The sequence below is a fragment of the Melospiza melodia genome, chromosome 15 (genome assembly GCF_035770615.1).
Source record: "Melospiza melodia melodia isolate bMelMel2 chromosome 15, bMelMel2.pri, whole genome shotgun sequence".
Taxonomy (NCBI): domain Eukaryota; kingdom Metazoa; phylum Chordata; class Aves; order Passeriformes; family Passerellidae; genus Melospiza; species Melospiza melodia.
Window position 1 is genome coordinate 8,888,276 of NC_086208.1, and position 22,447 is coordinate 8,910,722.

Sequence of the window (22,447 nt, forward strand, 5' to 3'; positions counted from 1 at the left end):
GGTGTGCGTACTCAGGGCTGGCCTGGACGTCAGCGGGAGGGGAGGGGGAGCCCGGGCCGGCTCCGGCGCCGTTGCTGAGGCAGCAGGAGCCGCGGCAGCATCCCCGGGAGCCGGGCTGGCAAACTCCTCCTCCCTCCCGCTCTCATCCCCGCTCTCCCCGCTTCCTTTGCAAAGATGGCAACCGAGGGGCTGCATGAGAACGAGACCCTGGCATCGCTGAAGAGCGAGGCCGAGAGCCTGAAGGGCAAGCTGGAGGAGGAGCGGGCCAAGCTGCACGACGTGGAGCGTGAGTGGGGCCGGGCGGGGCGGCCGCGGGGCCGGGAGCGGGGCCGGGAGCGGGGCTGGGCCCGGCCGGGGGCTGGGCCGGAGCAGGGCTGGGAGCGGGGCCGGAGCAGGGCTGGGAGCGGGGCCGGAGCAGGGCTGGGAGCGGGGCCGGAGCAGGGCTGGGAGCGGGGCCGGGCCGGAGCAGGGCTGGGAGCGGGGCCGGTGGCCGCAGCGGGAGCGCTGCCCGGGCCCTGCGGGCGGACCCGCCGTGCCCGTGGCTCCGGTGCGGGGCAGGGCCTGGGCCGGGCAGGGCCCGCTGCACCCCCGGCGCTCCGGCCCGGCCCGGCGGGGCTGGGACCCTCAGATAGCCTCGGCACAGCCCGGGATTCACCCGCACACCGTCTGGGCGTAGCGTCAGCAGCCAGGATGAGCCCCAGCCATGTGGAAGTTGATGGGAATTTGCTTTAATGAGGCCGGGATTTCACCCGAGGTGCGGAAGGGCTTCAAAAGGAGCACTGTTTCCAAAACCAGCTGCTGTGCCCCTCTTCTGCCGGGGAAACAAGTGGCAGGGATGCAGCGCTGATTCAGAGGTGCGGGTGAGTCAGAGCTGGAGCTGGCAGTGTGTAACTCACCGGGACCAGCTGCGGCTGCGGGATCCGGGGACAGCCCGGCAGAAATGCGATGGACAGCGCTCAGCCCGGCCCTCCCCTGCCCCCTTCCCCTGCAGGAAAAGGAAACTCACCTTACCTTACCTTAATGGAGCTTTTCAAATAGCTATCCACAAGTTCTGAGATATAAAACATACTTCATTACCATGATGTCATTTTATAACTACAACAACACATTGCAGGGTTTTGTTTTGGTTTCGTTTGGTTTTTTTTGCTTTTGGTGTTTTTTTTAAAGAAAAACATGTAAGTTACTGTTTCCATCTGAAATCATGTAGCTCACTCTATTCAAAATATTAGTGGGTCATTAAAACTTTTCTTTCATGTGTCCTGATGCCTTAAGCATTGAAAAGGAATCTGAGCTTGTATCCAGTGACTTGGTTCTTAATGCTTTGTAAGAATGAGGGACTGAAAAACACTTTTGATTTTCAGGCTGGGAAGGATTACAATAAAAATATATATATATATTCTGGAATAAATAGAACATTTTCTTGTCTAAGTTAGACAATCATGTCATATGAATGTCCTGTTAATCAGAATTATTAAGCAAACAAAGATGTCCTCATTACAGAAACATTACCATAAATCACCATATTCCTATAATATCATTTCTGTACCAGAAGTGGCAGGGTTTTTGGTTAACAGACCTCTTAAGCATATTCTTAAACCCATTTTTGCTCACAAAGTTTTACCCATGATTACAGTGACACTGTAACTCTGTGTGCCATTGAAAGTCGTGGGATGTTCTTTGTCATATGTAAAATCTGTGAATTTCCATTGGAAAGCTGTGATTGCAAAGCCATTACAGCATTTCTGAGACAAAAGTGTTATGCTGCTGTAGAACAATGCTCCCTTATGATATTTTATATAATTGATTCTATATCAGAGCTTTTTACACCTAAATTATTCCCAAGTACTATTTCTGCAGAGTTTGTAAGTTTCAGAATAAGGCATCATTTCTGATCTTTGCGTGGTTGGTTTGGGGTTTTTTTCCCCTCTAATCTAAAATTGTATCTTCTGCATTCTTTTGCTTGGATCATGACTTTGCCTCTGTGGTTCCCAAAACAAATAGCTTGCTTAAATAGGATTGCCCTTATTTGTTCAATTGGTTCTAAACAGCAGCTCTCATAAATGTGCTTAGAAAAAGGAAATGCCAAACATGCATTTGATTTGCAGTCTCATAACTTTAAGGAGTCAATTCAAGAGCCTAAAATTTCGGGTGTAGACAAAAGTTTGTTCTTTTTGTGTGATCCATGAATTTTTAGGGCCAGAGAGACCATTAGACCCAACACAGGAAAGATCAAAGACCCAAGAGTATCTGCATAAATTCCACACCTCCTGTTCAGGACAAACAATATTTTAAAGAAAAATAGGCAGTTTTATCTGGGCCTCTGTAAAACTACTAAAGCTGTTTACTGGCTTTAGCCAATCTATTTGTCTGAGTGCATGATTTTCCACTATCTTTGAACAATATTGGTGAATGCTTAAAAATAACTGTCTGACTCTCAACCCTGTGCTGGGCAGGAGCAGGATTATTATGGCTGTGGTTGGAGATAAGCATCCTCAGGGAATCAGTGAGGCTAAACCAGACAATTTCACAGAGTCTCAGCTGCCTTCACATAATGGAAACCGTTTGTCCAGAGTCTGTGAAACATTTGTTTTTCAGATATATTCTGGACACAAGCATCTTTCCAGCTGCCATAATAACCTCCTGTCCTGTTTTTCCATGCCTTTGATTGGATCATTTGGCAGGTTTCTATGGGCAGTAGCAGGGGGAATGTATCTTTTCCTCAGTGGGTTTATGTGGTACTTTCTCAGAAACTTGCTTCTGACTTTGGGCAAGACGTGAGGAGTGGTGGACAGCGCTTGTCCCCTGGCTCAGCAGAGATTTCAGCTGAGAGCATTATTCTGGCACAGCCTGTGGGACTGGTGCCTTTGAAAGACAACTCTTGAAAAGGTAATCCACTAGAAATCAGTCTCTGCCTTGGGCAGAAATTGCTTCACTGAGCCTGTGCCAAGAAATGATCGGGAAGTTCGGGATGCCTGCTCTCACTGTCACAGCCCTTCCCAGCCCCAGAAAAGTGATGAAGGGTGAAGTAGCAAGCAGCTCCAAAGCACCACCTGCCATGGGGGTGAAGCTCAGTCTCCAGCAGGGCAGTGAAAAGCTCAAAATTTCCTCTTCCAGCTCGTTAAAGCATGTGAGTTTCTCCATTTATTTCAGGAGGTTTGAGCCAGCCATTGCTCCCACAGCCAGCAGCAGCTGGGTCATCTTAGGTTTTGGTGTGGATCAGCTTTACTCTAGACAGAGTAGTTCTTAATTCTGGTGCCAGTCTCCAGCCTCAGGATCTCCACTCTGCTGTGGGGCTTGAAGTGAGGAGTCTCACCCTCCCTGTGTGTGAGGAGCTGCCCCTGCCTGGGTGCTGAGATACATCCTGGCCCTACTCAGCTCCACACAGGATGAACCTGCTGGAGCAGGGCAAATAGATTTCCTCAGATGACACTTTCTCCCACACATTTACAGGTGACCCCAGCTTGAGGCATCAGGGTTATGTGTGTCACCTTCTAGTTGTGTCAGCTGCATGAATTTTATGTCAAAGTTTGCACAAGCAGAAATGTAAATTTGTCAGGTTTTGAAGAGCATCAGCTGAAAGTATTGCTATTAAATGAGGTATCAAGGAGCTGACTTCTCCACCAGAGGATGCTGCTCAGGAAAGTTGCCTTCCTGCCCTCTGTTTCCCTCTTTTGTAGAAGGGACATCCCACAAAGTCCTTGATGTCCATAGTTATTGTTGAAAAATTGGGTAGTGCACTCTTAGGGCAAATGTCCAGCTTCCTGCTCACTCAGAGCTGTGTCCTGGCCACCAGAAGGGATGGCACAGCAGAGTCACCAGTGCCAGTACCTGTGTCCCACTGCACCAGCCCAGTGCTGCAGCTGGCTCTCACCTCCAGAGCACGTCTGTCCACCTGCAGGCCTGAACATTTCCCTGTTCAGGGAAGGGGGGCAAAGGGGTAATCTGTTTTCCAGCTACACTTGGGGGGGATGATCTGCAAGAGCTTCAGCTGCTGCATCCCTGGAATTCAGCCCTGAGTGAATCCATCCTTGTCTTTATCTGGTGAATGTGCTCCTGTGCCGCCCACCTTGGTGTTAGCCACCTGCCAGCTCTGAGGACTCAAACTTCAGGGATTAATCCCTCCAGGGGCATTACTCATAGACAGATATTTGCCAGGGCAGAGCTTTGATGGAGGGCTCTCTAACCACCAGCTGTCTGCAGTTCACCAGGTGGCAGAGCGTGTGGAGGCACTGGGACAGTTTGTGATGAAGACCAGGAGGACCCTGAAGGGCCATGGAAACAAAGTTCTCTGCATGGACTGGTGCAAGGACAAGAGAAGGATTGTGAGCTCTTCCCAGGTATGCTGTTGGGCACTGTACAGATCTTCTTGCTATCGGATGATACCTGGGATTATTGTAAATGTTTTCAAGATGCCCTGAAAGAAGTTCATTGGCAATGTGTTTGTTCAGGGAGTGTAAATCCAACCTTTGAATCATTGGTACACCTCTTGTAGCTAATACCCTAAGTATTTATTGTCCAGTCATACACAGATTTTCCCATATTCCCTCCTACAATAAAAAAATTACTCATGTGAGGCTACATTTATTTTCTTGTTCTTTACAGATTAAATACTTAGCAAATTATTCAGGTTGTGTGTTCAGAGAAAATAATCAGGAAAAGAGGAGGATTTTTTTTTTTAGAGATTTTTATGTACAGAAATTTCTTCTGTGGTCTGTATGATGGATATGACCTTGAAAGCCTCAGATATCCTGCCAAAATTACTGCATTTAGTTGGGCATTTTGAGAAACAGTCCTAACACCTGCTCAAGACCAGTCTCATAAGCTGGAGGAGGTAATGAGATAATTGCTTTCTAGATCCCCTGGTTCATCCTGAGCCCAGTATGGCAGTGAGTGAGCTTGCTGCATCTCACAGCTGTTCACTGACCTACATGAAATCTGTCAGGGGTCTCACTTGAGGGATAAAAATAGGCAATCTGCATTGCAAGCCACCTTCACTTACTGGGAGTTTTTACCATTCATGGTGATCTCCACAAAGAGAATAATTTAAATATTTAATGTCACACTTTTTAAAGTGGTTAAAATGTTAGTGTGTAGATCAGAAAACTGAACAGACAGGTTGAAATGCATTTTTTACTCTATTTTAAGAACTGTAAGTCCAGGTACAGAAGCAATTGTTGCTCAGTAATAAACATTTCACTTTCATGATACAGGGAAGATTACAATTTTGTGTGCATAAGGCAAAGTAGCTGGCACAAGTGTAGCTGGTGTACACCAAGTGATTGTGCTGCTCTCTGTACAAGGCTCGGTGATGGCTCTTTAGCTGGTTGTATAATTGATAATTGAAGGTAAAGTAAGTGTAGTGACAAGTAAAGTGAAAACCAGGATCTAGAGTGGGAAGGGAAGATGAATAAACAGTGCAATATCCATGAACAGTCAGTTGGGACAGGTGAGGGCTTACAGGTGACGGTGTCCTGAGGAGATGGCCCTGTCTGGGGTGTGTGCTGCAGGAGAGAAAGGAGCGCTCATGGAGCCATTAAGAGGGAAGAGAAAAACATTGAAAAAGAAATTGGGCTTTTAATCAAACATGAGTCATCTCAGAGAGGAGGAGATACACTTCTCTTGTGGTAGGTACAGCAGCACTACTGACAAGTGTCTCCTTGGTGCTTCACTGTGACCACTGTGCTGTTGCTGAAATGGAGACAAAAGGACATAACAGACTGGGGAGAGGAAATGAGCAGCAGAGTTTTCTCCAAGCTGGGAAGCAGCCATGTCTCTGGAAGGCCTCAGTTTCTCTTTCTCTCTGCTTTCATTTAGGATGGGAAGGTGATCGTGTGGGATTCCTTCACTACCAACAAAGTAAGTGAAACTTTACAAAATTCTGTGCCTAGGGCAAATGACAGTGGGATTGCGTGAAGGGCTCACAGGTGTCACTGGAGGCAGTGGGATAATGGGATAAAATGCAGACTTCCACTAGCACTCCAAAAAAAGGAGCCCAGGGCAAGTCACAGCCCTTCTGACCTGTTTCTGAGCAAAGTCCCTGTCAGGGCACTGGGGTTTGTCATGGTCTCTAGTGGGAGAGTCTGATCCAAACTCTTTGCTCACAAGGGAGGCAAAGCCCAGCCAGCAAAACAGGGGAATGTTTCCTGGGCACTCCTGTAGCAGGAGCTGTGTGTGATCTGGGGATTCTCCAGCTGTGGTGTTCACTGTGAAATGGCCAAGCCCTGTCTGGGCTGCCTGCACCACACAGATGAGGAAAAACTACTTGTTTTTTAATTCACTTTTACATGTGCAGCAGTGGGGACCTTTCACAGCGCTGCATGACCCAATAAAATGTGCTCTGTGATCAGTTTGGGGCTGGTAAATAAGGTGGAGAGTGTCAGAGAAGGACTGGCCATCCTCCTGCTGCTCTGCTGAGTTCTGCAGTAAGGATGCTGACTTACCTGTGAGTAATGGCTGGGGGAAACATCTCTAGCTTGCACTGACCCTGAGGATGTCCCACAGAAATACTGAACTGCTCACTCCCACTGTTCTCCCTGCATGGGCTGGAGGAGCAGTGAGTGCCAGTCTAAAGGGTGCTGTGTTTCAGGAACACGCCGTGACAATGCCCTGCACCTGGGTCATGGCATGTGCTTATGCTCCTTCTGGATGTGCCATTGCTTGTGGGTAAGTTCCCAGCTTCCACAGCAGCTTGGATTTGTTGCAGTGTCCTGGTGGCTTCAGAAGCTGAGAGATAAAAGTTTGCATGCTGTGATTGTGGGTGGAAGGTCTACATTAAGTGCCTCTGATTCTATTTCCATAATGGCTCGTACATATTATCTTCTCTGACTTCAGTGCAGTAACATTTGTTGTGTAAGCATGGAAAATAATCCTCTTTCAGCATTTATATCATGGGTTAGGAATTCTGCATGCATGCAACTTCCCTTTTCTAGTGTGGTTGTCTATGTTGGATATATTTTCTAAGGGAAAGAGGTTTTAATTGTTTAATTCTTACTTAGCACTCATTTTTTAATGACATAGAGGTTCATCATTAATGATTACCAGTATGTGAATAGATTTTGCTAAGATGGGATGGGGAGAAGTAACCCCATCCTTGATAATCTTGTGGTTTTCTGAGGGCTTGGATTTGAAAAAAATAAGTTTATATAGGAGAAAAAAACAAAGAGATGAAATGTTGGCAAAACATCTCATAAGAAGGAACTGGGTGGATCAGACAAAGCAGGCTTGGGGTGAGAGAAAGGAACAAAGGGAGACTTCAGTGTGCAGATTGCAGATCTAGAATGCAGCAGACTGAGACAGAGAAGCAGACTGTGGAAAGGGGTCTGGAAATGTTTTTGACTAGAACCCAAAGAACAGCAAGCAAGCTCTGTCTTTACACTTGCAGCAGAGATGGGGAGTGCATGTATACATTGCACCTAATTCTGTATTGCTGTTGTGCCAGGCACATAATATAAGACACAGAACCAGCAACTGGTGTGCCAGGATCCCAGGGACCAGGGCAGGACTGATCTACCACAGCTCTAGGAAAGGGGCAGATATAAGAAATGAGTCCTGGGTCTGACACAGCTTAAGTGGTGCAACTGTTCAGGATGGGGGCAGCAGCTACAGGGGGTCAGTGCTTCTGTTGCCTTTTTTCCAAACAGCTCTGTAAGTTTTGTCTTCACACCCACTAGTGGCTATGCTGCCTCTTCTATAGGAGCTAGGTCACATTTGTAAAGGTAGGTGTACAATGATGCTGAAATAGTGATCTTTGCCATGACAGATGTCAGCAGAAAAATGGCAGTTTGGCTGCATGTGAAACATTAACCCTGAGGTGGCTGCTGTCACCTCCCAGCTTATACTTTTGTGAGGTTTCATTCAGTGCCATTTATAAACTCGATAAGGGTGAAAATACTGAGGAGCAGCTGTTCAAGTTCTGTAAAGCAGCCAGGCTGGTGAGGCAGCTGGGGCTTCCCTGCACAGGGAGATCCCACACAGCACAATACAGGGAAGTCGGTGCTTGTAAGGGTTTGGCAGCACAGCGCTGACAGGTGGTGTCCTTCTTATCACCACTCGCCTTTTGTCGGTGCAGTTTTAACCAGTTTTCCTCTCTCTGTTACTGCTATTATTACTCTCTTCAGTGGCCTGGACAACAAGTGTTCTGTGTACCCTCTGACATTCGAAAAAAATGAAAATATGGCTGCAAAGAAGAAATCTGTTGCAATGCACACGAACTACTTGTCTGCCTGCAGCTTCACTAACTCAGACATGCAGGTAAATCTGTTCCCTATGCTCACCATCACCTAACAGGAGCTGCACTCAGGTACAGTGCACGTGTCCTTCCTTGCTCCTGGGGCACCCAGGGCCATGTCCTGCCCCTGCAGGGGCTGCTGGAACACCCTCACAGGGGGCAGTGAAGGTGCTGCTAAAGCTGCTGTAAGGAAATGCTTGTCTCAGCCTGCGGCCAGCCTGTCCCTACAAAGGCCTGTGGCTTCTGCAGAGGGAGCTCGCTGGTACCTGTGTGTTCTCTGTTCCCCAGTTTGTGCTTTTAGGAGCCCAGACTGTTGCAAATAGTTAAAACCTGCTTCAGCCAGGACTGGGCTGGGTGCTGTGCCAGCTGATGGTGACTGTATTGTTTGCCTGCTCTGTCCCGGACATCCGGCAACATTTGCTTTTGCTTTCATTCAAAGTATTTTTATTTGTACCAAGTGATGCAATTGAGCTTGAGCATGGCCCCACAGGCCATACCTGCTGTTTCTACATGCAGTGCTGTGTTCCCTCAAGGGAAAGGAGTGATGCTGTTCCCATCTCACAGGCAGTGGCGGGGAGCACAGAGGCCCACAATGGGAGGTGATGGAAAAGCCAGGAACTGAATGCAGATCTGAGACCAAGCCAGCCTTCCTCTCTATTGAATATCTCAAAGATCTCTTTCTCTAGGAACACAGAAGATGACGAAAGGAGCCAGGATAATCCCCTTGTCCTCTCTGGTTTCTGAATTTAATTAAAGCTCTTCTCAGTGTAGCTCTGCAGCAAAATAAGTGGCAGAATGGAGCATTTTTATAGCTCTCAATGTCAGTAGAGCTGCTGGAAAGGGAATACCATGTCCCCTTCTTCCAGATATTTGGAGCTCTTCTGAAGGAAATATCAGCTCTTGTTGCTTCTATTTCAGGCCATGTGAAGCCGAGAGTATGTTGTTGTTTGTCACTCTCTGGTTTCTGTAATGACTCCTAGGTGCTAATTTAAGTCCATTGCCATGGAAACAAGTGGTGGAGGTACCCAGCACTCGGGCTTGCTTAGCCCTGACCTCCCTGTGCAGGAGCTGTGTGGAATTAGAGTCTACATTAAGTGGAATGTTTTTGATGAGATATAAACCCAGTTTTCTCTTTTCTTGTCTCTACCTAAATGCTTTGAGATTAAATCCTGTGACAGGAAAAATAGCAATCTTTTTTTTCATTAAAAAAAAAAAAAAAACCAAAAACTTGGATTTTTTTTTCCATATTGAATACAGCAAACTGCATTGATATTGAAGGTCATGTATTACTATTGTTAAGTCACAGTGGATTAAGGTGCTTTATATTTAGCGAGTCAGAAATTTTTCTGAAGTCTTTAAAAGGAAGTTTTCTTATGATTGTTAGGCTTATAAGTGATCATACGGCACTGCATGTTATTATTCAAACAAATACAAGCAACAGGTTGGTCAAGCATCTTTTAGGACACTGTTATGTAGCAGATCCTAGAGAATCCCAGATTTCTTATATTTTTTTTCATTTACATAAAGGCATCCGAATTAAAACTGTTGAGAATAAAAACTATTCAGTAACTCTGAGGGTGCATAGTGCAACAAATACATTGTGTAGGAGCTCTCCCAGTTTGCATCAGGAGGGATGTAGTGTTATCCTGGAGCAGCTCCAGCATGAGGGGGAGGTGTCCCCCAGTCCTGTGTCCCCACAGCTCCCACTGCTAGGTGCTGCCAGAGCCACAGCTCTGCCCTGACTGCTGTCTTAAACTGCAGCTCATTCTGCCCACAGACTGGGTAGGAGTTTAGGGCTTAATGTGCTCATGGGCTTTGGGCAGTGCAGTGCAAAGAGAGGAGATCTGGGGGTGGCTCATTGTGAGTCACTCCCAGGCTGTGGGTGCTCAAAAAGGGAGTTCCACCCTTGCTGCTCATCATGTTCCCACATGGAGCCCGAGCTGCAGGGCTGGGTGACCCACACACCTTGTTCCCAGTGCCCCAAACCAGTCTTGCTTGAGAGAGCCTCCCCTGCCCCAGTGAGCAGAGAGCCAGGGAGCCTCACTTCCTAAATTAGGTATCTGCAGCTCTGTGGTGTGATAATGCTCCCCACGTGACAATGCTCCATGGGTATTAATAGCAGCAGTTAATTGGGATCTCAAGTGTTGTGCATAGGGCAGGCAGCCATGCTCCCAAGTGTGGCAGGGCTGGGAGCAGCCCTGAAGTTGAGTCCATATCATTCTCTTTAAACATTAGCTGGAGCTCTGGGTTGCCAACAGACCCTTCCCTTGCACCTTTAGCCACTCCTATTCCCTTCACATTCCCTTCCCCAGTGTTACAGAGCAAATCCTCAGTGCTGAAAGTCCTCATTCCTCAGCCAAGTGCAAACATTTCCCAGAACAGGGGAGTTCATCTAGGCTCAAAACTGGCTGGGAAGACAATTGAGGACTTTCTTCTGCTATTATCATCTGAGAGCATTAGCATCTCTCTGCTGCAGGATTTGGAACAGTCTGTTCTGCAGCTTTGCAGATCTCTGTTTACAGGAAGAATTTTTGGGGCATCTGTCAAACATGTTCAGTGTTTAACCTTTATGCAACTCTGTGAATGGTTCCGTGACTGTGTGATCATTTTCTTCTTGAAGAGAATTTTGTTTTCAACTTGTAACTACCCACTGGGATCACTTGAGTTTCCTCACCAACCATGAGAAAAACCTGTGTACAAAACTGAGAGCCCTCCTACGTTCACCCTTGCTTCCTTCCACACCAGTGCACAGGGACTCTTTCAACCTACAGAATTTGTGATTGCATAACAGTTTCGGGTGCCAAGGGGAAATTTTGAACAATTGAGCATCATCAGGATTTAGCCACAATAACAAGCTCTGATCACATGTGCTTTCTACAAGTACTGTAGCAGATGGGAAGCTGTGAGCTGTGTTTGGGCAGTGTGTGTTCAAGCCCTTTCACACACAAATGGTTTAGGACAAGTGAGAGCTGATGGACTTATCAAACAACTGTCTAGACAGGCTTACTTCCCTTTCAGAAAATCCACGTCTTAAGCCAAATTAATTTGGTTTAACCTCACTATTTCAAGCAGAAAGAAAAAAAAAATGGAGAGTTAAACAGGTGTATGTAACTCCAAGAGTTCTTCCATTTACCTAGGCTGAATTCCAGCAGCCAGATATGGATAGAGTGAAAGACAGGGGCAGACAGGAATACCAGTGTTGTTCTGCCTCCTTTTTAGAGAATATGAAATGCCAGCAGATCCTTACTGCTGTCAGTTGTGCAAACCCCACCACACAAAAGGGACCATTACTGAAACATTGTGTAGGGTAGTGGTGTCCATACAACTCTCTTTTTTACTCTACCTTTTTTCCTTAAAAATAAAACACATAAGCTGTACTTAGGTTCACATTGGGCTTATGGCTTTGATTTATTGCCTAATATTTCATTAAATTCAAGCTGTCCTTTGGTGTTTGTGTAGGATGTCAGTTGTTTCTTTGTGACCTGAGGGTCATCTGCTGATTCTTGTATTGTGACTCTTCTTCCCACATCCTATAGATCCTGACAGCAAGTGGAGATGGAACTTGTGCTCTATGGGATGTTGAGAGTGGGCAACTTCTACAGAGTTTCCATGGTCATGGAGCTGATGTCCTGTGCCTGGACCTGGCCCCTTCTGAAACGGGAAATACATTTGTCTCTGGGGTAAGCAGGAGCTTCCTCTCATAATATCAAACTAAGGAATATGGAAGTGGAAAGGCAGCAAAGTGGGAGGCTCATGATGTTATTGAGAGAGTGCTGGAGTGTATGTTGGATGCCCCAGTGCAATCCATTCATTGCAAGCACATTTTCCAAGCTGGAGCAAATTAAACCCCTGACTGTGGGGTCAAACCCACCCAGCCAGTCTGACTGCACTTCTGCTTACTTAGCAAGTTCCACCCCACATCAAAGCAATCCAGAGATCAAAACAACCTTCTGCTGGGAAGGGGAAGGCTCAGAGTTAGAGATGGGGCTCCTACCACAGTGGAGGTGTGAGTCCCTGTGGGTGGGAGCCTGGAACAGCAGAGGACTTCCCACACTTTGCTCCTTCCCTGTGCCCAGATCTCTAGAGCCAGATGGGGTGTGACAGGCATCAGGTTGTGCTCAGGGCATCCAAGTGGGGTTGCAATAATGTGTGTGCCACTGTGTCCCCAGAGTCAAGGGGCAGCTCAGGCACCTAACCCCTCGTGCAAGCTGGAGCAGGGAGATGAGATGTGGCCACATCTTCAGCTGTTGCTGTCTTCTGTGCCTTCCAGAGGTACCAGAGGCATTTAAAGCCCCTTCATCAGTCCAACATTCCCCTGTCCTGGTGCTGGGGAGCACACAAACCTCACTGGGGCTGCAGGATGGGACTGGCCAGGGAAAGTACCCAGGGCATCTTCCAAATCATGTCCTGCTGCTGAGAGATCACTGTTTCCAGGCAGCTGAGCCATTGGCACACAGCCTGGTAGTGAGGCAGGCCAGGCATAAAGGTGGGTGGGATGGGGCTCAACTCCTTTTCAAGGTGATATTAGTCTTTCCCACATTAGAAAGTGAGTGTGCAGATGAGAGCTGGCAGGAGCTAAGAGGCCAGTTGCTACCAGGAACTCTGCTGAAGGTACCAATAACTTTGCTGGTTTCTGAGCCCCACCAGCACTGGTTGATCCTGTATTTGATGCTGGAAATGGCCCTTGTGTGCCAGAGGGTGCCAACCATGGGTTAGGAGTGCTTGGAGTTGTGGTTTTATCCCTACACAATATACCTGGACCTCTTCTGTCATGGCCTTTTTGATCAAATGTGGCTGGCACATCAGGAGCAGAGTCCAGCACACTGGCCCAGCTTGCCTGCTGGTAGCACAGCTGCTCTGAAGCGTGACTGAAGGCTAATTCCATCCAAGTGCATTACTTCTCTCGGGTTTTCCTGTCACCAGGCTTGCTTCCCAGAAAGGATAGGTTCATTCTCCCTGGGAACAGCTCAGCTTATTATAGGGCAAGGAATCACAAGCAGCTCTGCTCCTGCTAAGGGAATATGTCATGCTTGTGTTGATGGAGCAGCTTGGGCATGTCTGTGCTTACAGGCATTCACTTAATTCACCACATGCAAAACATCACTGCAGTGAAGACCTGTCTGACATCGTGTCAGTGCAGGTACAGGCAGAACAGCAGGAAGGTAGGGTGGCATGGAGAGATTCCTGAATGCTGGGCCTCTGTGGTACAGTAACCTTGAGCTGGAATAAGCAATGTCAGTGTATCAGCATGTGGGCTGGTGCTGTTACATTTAACGACTGAACTGAAAATTCCAGCCCTCCTGGCTAAGCTCAGGGCTGTTGTGCTCAGTGCCCTCTGAGCAAGGCTCCTCAGCTGAGTTGGGTGTCACTTAGGGGGTCCATCTCTCCACAGGTGGTGGCTGGTTTCTCCTTCAAAACCTTAGGAGTCAAAGCACCAGCTTGTCAGATTGGTCTTGCTCCCAAACTCCCAGAGGGGTCAGTAAGAACAGTGCACATGGGAGCAAATGAAGGGCTGGGCTTGGGCTGTGGTGGGGCTTGAGAGGGAAATATGCTGGGTCCAAAATATTCTTTATCCTGTTTGGTTTCCCTGGTGCAGAAACCACAAGCTGGTGCCAAGGAGCATTACATCTTTTAAATAATGGCATCTTTACTAAAAACACTAGGATTTCATTATAACAACAGAATTTTTCAAAAGAGAGAGAAATATGTGAATTGTGAGGAAACTGTTTAATTTAATTAGCTATCATATTTGATTAAAATAAATAACGTGTGGCATGGTCTGGTGAGCAGGGTGCTCTGGCTCAGCAGAAGCAGCTGCCACCTGGCCTGCCCTGCTCTTCCCACACAGCCTCAGAGAGGCTGAGCCCCTGGAGCCCAGCCTGCCTGCTCCTCAGCTGGGGCAAGTTTATTAAAATCTCCCATCACTCTTCAAAGCAAAGTCCACTACAACTGTGACAGCAGTGAGACATTGCAGCTGAGAGTGTGGCCCTTTGGGTGTGAGATGGTTCTTGCCCCAAGGACAGTGTAGACTGCATGGGCCAAGGAATTCAGGGTGCACTGAGCACTGAGTGTTAAATGATCCTTTCAAAGCACAGCTTGGAAGGGCAGGTTTTGGCTTGAGGGTGAGATGAAGTGCTGCTATGCTGTTTTTCTCATCCCAACCACACCATCAAGCATGTGGGTGCAGAGCTCTGACAGGGGATAACCCTGGTAGGAGGCTGGGCTAAAAACTCTCTGGATGCACTGATTTAATTTTCTCTTTTAGTGTATGAAAACAACTAGCTATAAACATTTAAATGCTGGATGCTGGTATTTTATATTGGTTAAGTGGTCAGGGAACAGGTCAGTTGGGCATCTCTGTGCTGTGGTGGGGCTGCAGACAGAGGCAGGGCAGCAGCATGAGCAGAGCAGGGCTGTGAGTGCAGGGCAGCTCCAGCCTTCCTGAGGAGCTCTGTTCTCACCTGCACAGCTGAGGGTGCCACTGCAGCCAGGTGTGGGGCTGCTCAGCTGGGTAAATCCTCTCAGAGCTGTGATGTTCAGAGCCTCTGAATGATGAGTATCAGCCACATGAGGGGTGAATGTCACCATTTGCACAACTGCAATGATTTTTTTTCCTTACTAGGGATGTGACAAGAAAGCCATGGTTTGGGACATGCGGTCTGGGCAGTGTGTGCAGTCATTTGAAACCCACGATTCAGATATCAACAGTGTCAGGTCAGTGTGTTTCTGGCAGAGGACACGTTTGCAGTGTTGGGCAATGTGCTGCTGATTCTATTTCTGAAGTCTGAGCTCATCCAAGTAATGTAATGTGTTCTGGTCTTCTTTCACTTGTGCACAGATATTACCCAAGTGGAGATGCTTTTGCCTCTGGTTCAGACGATGCCACGGTATGTTAATTCCACAACCTAATTTAGGAAAATTCTATTGCTTCCCAAGTCAGATTTTCCTAAAAGACTAGGTCACATCCACAGAGGGCTTTTAGTGACAAAACTGGGCCTGTGACACCAAATTTGCAGAAATAATAATCCTGTAAGGTAAGATATTAAATACCATATATAATGTTCTAGGGAAAAATCACACAACACTGTAGGTCACTTCTGCAAACTTCTCTACAAGACATACTGTCCAAATACTCATTTCAAATTCTCTGTGTCTGAAGTTTCATGACTAAAATTAGTTGTCTTACTGGAAGATACTTGGCTTCAGATAGCTCTTGGTCACAGCATGGGAGGAACCAGCTGAAATGCAGCTTGTGTCAGCATGTCCCAGAGAGCAGAGGGGCCATGGGCTCAGGGCAGATGTGGGTAGCTGGCCTCTGCAGCCCCAGGGTGGCCTTGGCCACATCACTGCAGTGAGTCACTGCATCCAGGTCATCCTAGATCACACATCAGCCCTTAATGGATCTCACTTATCTATGAGCAAGGGGGGGCTCAGAATGCATTGACAGGTAAATTCGATCAGCACAATGTATACAAAATGCCATTTACCTCCTGTGCCCTGTGCCCCTGAGTGATGCTCGGGGCTGATGGCCCTCTCTGCAGCTGGTGTGTCCCATGGGGGACCAGCTCTGCCCCACCACAGCCCTGCAGGGCCTGAGCTGGCAGTTAAATGTAGCATGAGAGCAGATGATGGGGAGGCACCTGGCACCTCATTTCTTCTGTTTATTTAAACATCACACTGAGTCACCTGGGAGCAAAAGCTTTATCTAAAGTACTCTGCCCTCAGAGCATGTTTTGAGTCCACTCAATGCTAGCTAAACTCGACAGAAACATTCCTTTTGTCTTCATTGGATGAGGAGACATTCCAAGGCTCTTTGGAGAGAGTGACCCTGATTTTTATGTTTTAAAAACTTCGATTAGAAGTTAATACCTCTAGCCCTGTGGTGAGCCAAGTGGCTCTCTGCACACTTGGATGCAGTACTGTGAGCTCTTGAGATGCTGAGGGAGTGATACAGAGAAATTGTCCATCATTAAATTACAGTGAAAACACTCTTTTAACGCCCAGAATCACAGGTTCTTATAATTTATTCGGTTTTTTTTTTCTTTTTTAACCATTCTTGACACCCTGATTCAAGCAGGAGAATGGGAAATTCCACCTCTGTACTTTTGACAGAGGTTTTGGCAGTTTCCAGCTACCTCATTCTTTAAATGAAGGGGTTTGTTTTTACAGTGTTACAGAGTGGTATCCTTGACCTGATTTATATAGTTGGGGATTCCGAGGAACAGATAATCCTGACTGGAAGTAATCCGTAAAAACGTGCTCAGATGACAGTATTGTCATCTGCAGTGACCTCAGGTCCCTGTCAGGACAGTCTGATGAAATTATTCATCTCTGTGGAGCACTGGGAGACCTGGACTGCACATACCTGGCAGCTCCTCACTGCCCTGCAAATCAAACAGCCCCTTCTTTATGTGCAGACTTGAATACCAGCCATTTTTCAATAGTAAAGTCTTAATATTAGCAATCCCATCTGGCCAGTGTTTGCTTAAGCTTAACTTATTGAGGAGGGGTTTCAGTTCACATAGTTTCAAAAGTGCATTTTGATTTCAGGGCTAACAGACTGCCTTTCTACATGGCAGTGAGGTCTGAAGTCTGGCAGTGAAGCCTGATACATGATTTCCATGTCAAGCCAAACTTTGCTGGCAAATCATAAAAACAGGAAGTATAGGTTGTTAGAGGTGATTTGGAATTTTCCACGAGAAATGAAACCCAGAGATGTGCATTAAAATGTATTATTTCACTTGAATTATTTTCACATAGGTTTTTCAAACAGAGAGGCCTCCCAGAAGGGCAGGGACTGTTTGCTCTCCTTTATATGCTCTGGCTTTACTCAGAGCCAGCACTACCACCCAGGCTCCTCTGTGCCACTCTCCTCTGGTCTGTGATCTCAACAGTGATTAGAGAATTGTGCCCATCTCCCAGGCTGTGCTGAACTGTTGTTTAAGGGATTGTGTCCCCATGCACCTCCCCAGCAGCAGGATGCCCTGATCAGCCACAGAGGGGGAAGCAGGAGGGTGTGGGGACTCTGTGGGTACCATGGCCCACCACTCATATCCTTCTAGGACAGGCAGGAGCCTTAGAGAAGTGGCTTGAAAAAGCAAGTTCCTCCTGCAGTGTATACAAAACAGCCTTGTGTTGCTTAGATCCCTGTTAGAGGATCCCAGTTACAGCAGCCAGAGGCAGAGGGAAAGGAGGAAGCAGAAAGAAGCAGAAGGAAAGAAGCCAAGCAGCCGCTTCCTGTGATGTCTGTTAGGCTGCACTTCCCACTCCCGTTTTTTCCAAATATTGTAGCCAGTGCTTCCAGTATTTACTGAGGCATGTGTGTTGGTTTTGTTTTAATCCTAGTGTCGTTTATATGACCTTCGTGCAGACAGAGAAGTAGCAATTTATTCCAAAGAGAGCATCATTTTTGGAGCATCCAGTGTGGACTTCTCTCTCAGTGGTGAGACTTGAACTTTGGAGGTTATCTTAGTGTTGAGATTTGAGGGGAACTGTAGAATTTTTCAGTTTAAATTGATAAAATATTAATTCTTAAAAGTTATCAAAAGTAATAAGTACCAAATGCATGGAAGCCTTCTTTTGCCTCTGTAAAAATAATTACACTTTAAATAATCTAGCTGGCTATTGCTTCGTTGTAGTGATGAGAAGTATTTTCCTGGCCCTACTGAAGGCAGGAAATATTTTGCCATTAACTACAGCTGGGCTAGAGTTTCACAATAATAATGAAAAACATTTCAAAGACAACATGAAATGTAGCTAACTATTAAGTGCAGTTACATAAATAGTTTTTAAAAGGATAACAAATGATTAATAGTAAAAGTGTAATTAGAGGGATATGAAGAAAGAGCCATTACCACTTTTCACTACAGATCCTGAGAGTCTTGTCTCTCCTGTCCCAGCACAAATCAGAGCTCCCCAGCCACCCTGGGTGGGGGTGTGTGGGTGGTGTTCTGCCCTCCTCCTGGAACTGAGGCAAACCTCTCTGTCATGGTCACACGCACCACAGCTCGTCGGGTTGGCAGTGAATCACTTACCAAATTGTTAATCATTCAAGCATTTGTATTCGACTTCTGTGTAAGGTCTGAGTTGAGCATTATTACCCTGCAGTAGCTGTTAAAGTGCTCTTCGGTCTGTCACGACTTGAAGTCATCCCCCTTCTCTAATGACCGAACACATTCTATATAATTTAACTAAAATTTACAATGCTTTTAAGTCATTACCTGTAAGTGTTTCAGCATTTAGCCTGGGCACGGGCAGGGCTGTCCCAGGGGCAGGGGACACAGCTCTTCTCAAGGGAAGCAGTGGGCACAGGGTGGGCTGGTGGCTCCTGGGGATCGGTGTCCTGCAGTCCAGGCACGCTAAGAGTGTAAAATGTCCTTGTCTCTGCAGGTCGCCTGCTGTTCGCGGGCTACAACGATTACACCATCAATGTGTGGGATGTGCTGAAGGGCTCCCGTGTGTCCATTCTGTTCGGACATGAGAACCGTGTCAGCACCCTGCGGGTGTCTCCCGACGGCACCGCCTTCTGCTCGGGCTCCTGGGACCACACGCTCCGGGTAAGCGCTGCGGGAACTGCCCCTGTGCTGCTTATTCAATTGTTCAGTACAAGAGAACTGCCCTGTGCTGCTTATTCAATTGTTCAATACAAGAGAACTGCCCCTGTGCTGCTTATTCAATTGTTCAGTACAAGAGAACTGCCCTGTGCTGCTTATTCAATTGTTCAGTACAAGAGAACTGCCCTGTGCTGCTTATTCAATTGTTCAGTACAAGAGAACTGCCCCTCTGCTGCTTATTCAATTGTTCAGTACAAGAGAACTGCCCCTCTGCTGCTTATTCAATTGTTCAGTACAAGAGAACTGCCCCTGTGCTGCTTATTCAATTGTTCAGTAAAAGGGGGTGAGGAGGAAGGGCTGCTAGAGGAAAACTGCTTTAGGGGAACTAAGGAGGGTATAAAACAGTGTAAAAGATGAACAGCAAAGCCAAATAAAAATCCCCACAAAGTGCTAGAGGAACTGCTAAGTTTGAGCTTGTTGTTGGGTTACATGATATCGTTGCTGCTGATACTCTGTACCACTAATGTGATCGGCTTACCGATGTTCATTTAAGGTTTGATGGGAGAGTCAGGGTCATAAAGGAGTGTTCATTCTCTCTCTTTCTGCAGATCTGGGCGTAACCTGAGATCCTGTATGCAGAATCAAATGAAGATTGAAACCCTGGACTACAAAAACTGCATAAAGAAGCCATTCCTCAAAATCAAATATTCACTACAGTATAAAAGAGTGACACTCAGCCCACAGATTAACACAACTAGGTAGAAAATGTAGTCTGCTTGAACACGTAGCAAACATCAACTTGTAGTAAAATGAAATGTTTTAATTTTTTTTTGAAACTATATTCTTTTATTGGAATTAGTTTCATTATTTATAAAGGGACTTTTCTCCAAAGTCACCTGTATAATAGAATTGAGTATTTCAGTGCACATTATGTATTTATTTGCATGAATTTAATTCCTTTTTAAAGTAAAAAAAAAGTCCTGAGTTTATCGGGATAAAGCGAAAGGCTTTGGAAACATTCCGTAGTAGCATATTGAATTTCAGTGTTGAAAAATGGAAAGAGAAACAATTCTGATATTTTATGGTGGTGTTATGGATGACTGAACCTTGGTGGTAAGTAGAGGAGCAAAGGACCTACTGTGAAGGTACTGGCTGCTGTCATAGAAATGTATTTTTTGTACAGAAAAAAAATCCCTTCAATCCCTGGTTTTTCCTACTGTCTTTTTAGATAGAAATAAGTATTTCATCTCTGTTACCTGAATATAAAGAATCTAAATATATACAAACTTATAAACAGCAAAGAGGAGGGATATAAACATGATTTACATAATCATGAGGTAATACTTAACCAGTAGTTTCTTAGAAATTTTTAATTGTATCACTTGGTGAGTGAATTTTCTTTTACTTAAAGAAATACTACATGCTAAGCACTAAGGGATACTACATGCTAAGCATTAAGCACCATTATACTGATGGTCAAATCTTTTCCAAGTCAGTCATAGTCATTCTATGACCATGATTCTTATTTGCATTTTGAGCAGTTCATACAACTTTGGCAAGGCAATGTAGCTTAAATATATATTAAAGCAGTATATGCCCACCTTAAGGTCCTTCTGCAATGTCAGAGCAGTTGTAAGTTCATGCAAATACAGGTGAAATCATACAGTCCTTACTGTCACAGTCATCTCCCACTGCCATGGACATGGTTTTGTCATAGTTGGACTTGAGAGTGAATAATAGTGAGCTGTGGAAAATCTGCTGTGAGCACAGTCCTGCCAGTGCTTGATACTGAGCTGACCAGAGCACATGACTCCATCTGCTCCAGGAGTAACTGGTTTTCAGAAGAGCAGGACAGCTGGCCACATTGCTGGCAGCACACAGCCCTCTGTGTGAGCATGGGGATGCCATAAGGACTGGCAGGACCACCCCACACAGAAGTGATGCTCTAGAATCAAGATTTAATCAGATTAATTAGTTATGGAACCATTGTGAGATTATATCTGCATTCATACATTGAAAACTGTTGGGGCTAGAGTGTCAGCTCTGCTCATGCCAGCAGGTTCTGAGTCTCACCTGAGCACAGGCACAAAGAGCTGGAGTAATGCTGGGGGCTTGCACAGCCTGCCCTTTGAAATGCAGGTGGTGAGGTACAGCTCTGAATATAGCATATATATGATTTATATTTAGATGGATGATTTATATTTAGATTGGAATGAGAGAAAACAAGCTTACTGGAATGACCCTGTTTACAAGCTCACTGGTCACTGGAGTTTAATGATAACATCCTCATTCTATTTGCAAGTGGTATTTTTTTACAATTATCTAAAAGTCATATTAGAAACAAAGTCTCCTCATCCATGAAAACCTTAGGTTCTGTGAATCCATAACCAGTTAACCTAAGACACTGACATTTATACCAGCCTCCATCCCTAATGGAATAGGTCAGCTGTTTTCACTTGGAAAAGTCAACTCTGATGCTTTGCAATATTTGTGGCAAACTATCCCTGTAACAAACTGAATGCACTATGGAAATGTCATATAGAACTCACTGTGCAATATTGAGTCAATACACTGTACACATTTGATCAAAAGAATAATATTAATGTTTAGGTAGTATTTATTGGCAAGATGTTTGTTTCAAACATAATACATTGTGTTGATACTTATGAACAGCTTAAATACAATAAATTGTATTTTACATATTGAGAACATGTATGTAGTAGTTCTTCCCATTGCTTAGGTATTTATAATTTGGTTTTTTGCCTTTTTTGACATTCACCACACAGTTTCTTAAATGATTTCTCCTGCAAAAATCTCAGGTAAAACCCAGAGCTACCAGAAAATTGCTTCTGGAATATCTTCTGGAAATACCCAAGGTGAACCCCAGCAAATGAGAGTGAGTAGCCATGGAAGTGCTTGAAATGCCATCTCAGTTCCCCCTGCATTCAGGAGGCAAGAACTCAGATTGTTTTCCTGCTCAGAGGGATCCCAGCTAATGTAATGTTTTCTTTCCAGATCCTTGTTGGATACCCAGGAAGGAACTGGAAATGCAGGGTGTGTGTTCTGTGGGAGCTCCTTGGGTTGCAGCAGGGTGCCAGTGAAAAGCTGGGCACTGAAATTCTGTTGAGGGCCCAGGCTGTGGCTTTTTGGGTAAATCAGATGTGCAGATCACCTGGAGGTGCAGCAGTTCAACTTTCTGCCTTGTCAGGAGAGAACTGAGCTGTGGCCAGCTGTCGTCTCGACTTCAGTGTAGGTTTTATGGTCAGCCTGAAGGTGGCTAGTGGAAGTGCTAAGTTTAGTCACTGAAAAAAGCACCTTCTTAATTTAGGTGCATTGTTTCATTTCCCCTCTTCTGAGGGCCTGGGGAAAGTGCTGAGCCAGCCTGTTCTGAGTGACATCAGTGCCCAAACTGCCCCCAGATCCAGTGAGAATGAGTCTGACATTGCATCTTGCACTTCTGTCTTGCATGGAGAAATGCTCTGGGTTTTGCACTTCAGGGCCGCTGCGTTTGGACTTTTGTGTGGGGGTGCATGGGCTTGCCACCTGTGAAAATCACCTCTTTGTTCCTGAGGTAATGGTGAAAACATCAACCAAGATGGGCCTCAACTTCTCATCAGATAAATGACACTTGGAGGAACAAGACACTGAGGTACCCATTGTGTTTTTT

The 22,447-nt window shown here is 45.9% G+C and overlaps 1 protein-coding gene across 4 annotated transcripts; it reads left to right on the forward strand.

Annotated features, from left to right (window-relative positions):
- The first annotated feature begins 58 nt into the window (after positions 1-58).
- Positions 59-21,489, forward strand: GNB5 (G protein subunit beta 5). Of its 4 annotated transcripts, none has more exons than XM_063169675.1 (11): positions 59-286; positions 4,201-4,337; positions 5,815-5,856; positions 6,587-6,663; positions 8,118-8,250; positions 11,764-11,907; positions 14,850-14,941; positions 15,066-15,114; positions 17,573-17,669; positions 18,617-18,783; positions 19,389-21,489. In XM_063169675.1, the coding sequence occupies exons 1-11, from the start codon at positions 175-177 to the stop codon at positions 19,398-19,400; spliced, it is 1,062 nt and encodes a 353-aa protein (XP_063025745.1). In that variant the 5' UTR covers positions 59-174; the 3' UTR covers positions 19,401-21,489. The 4 variants fall into 4 exon arrangements, with proteins under 4 accessions (XP_063025745.1, XP_063025746.1, XP_063025747.1 ...); XM_063169676.1 differs by lacking the exon at positions 59-286 and adding an exon at positions 628-860; XM_063169677.1 differs by lacking the exon at positions 59-286 and adding an exon at positions 628-854.
- The last annotated feature ends 958 nt before the right edge of the window (positions 21,490-22,447 follow it).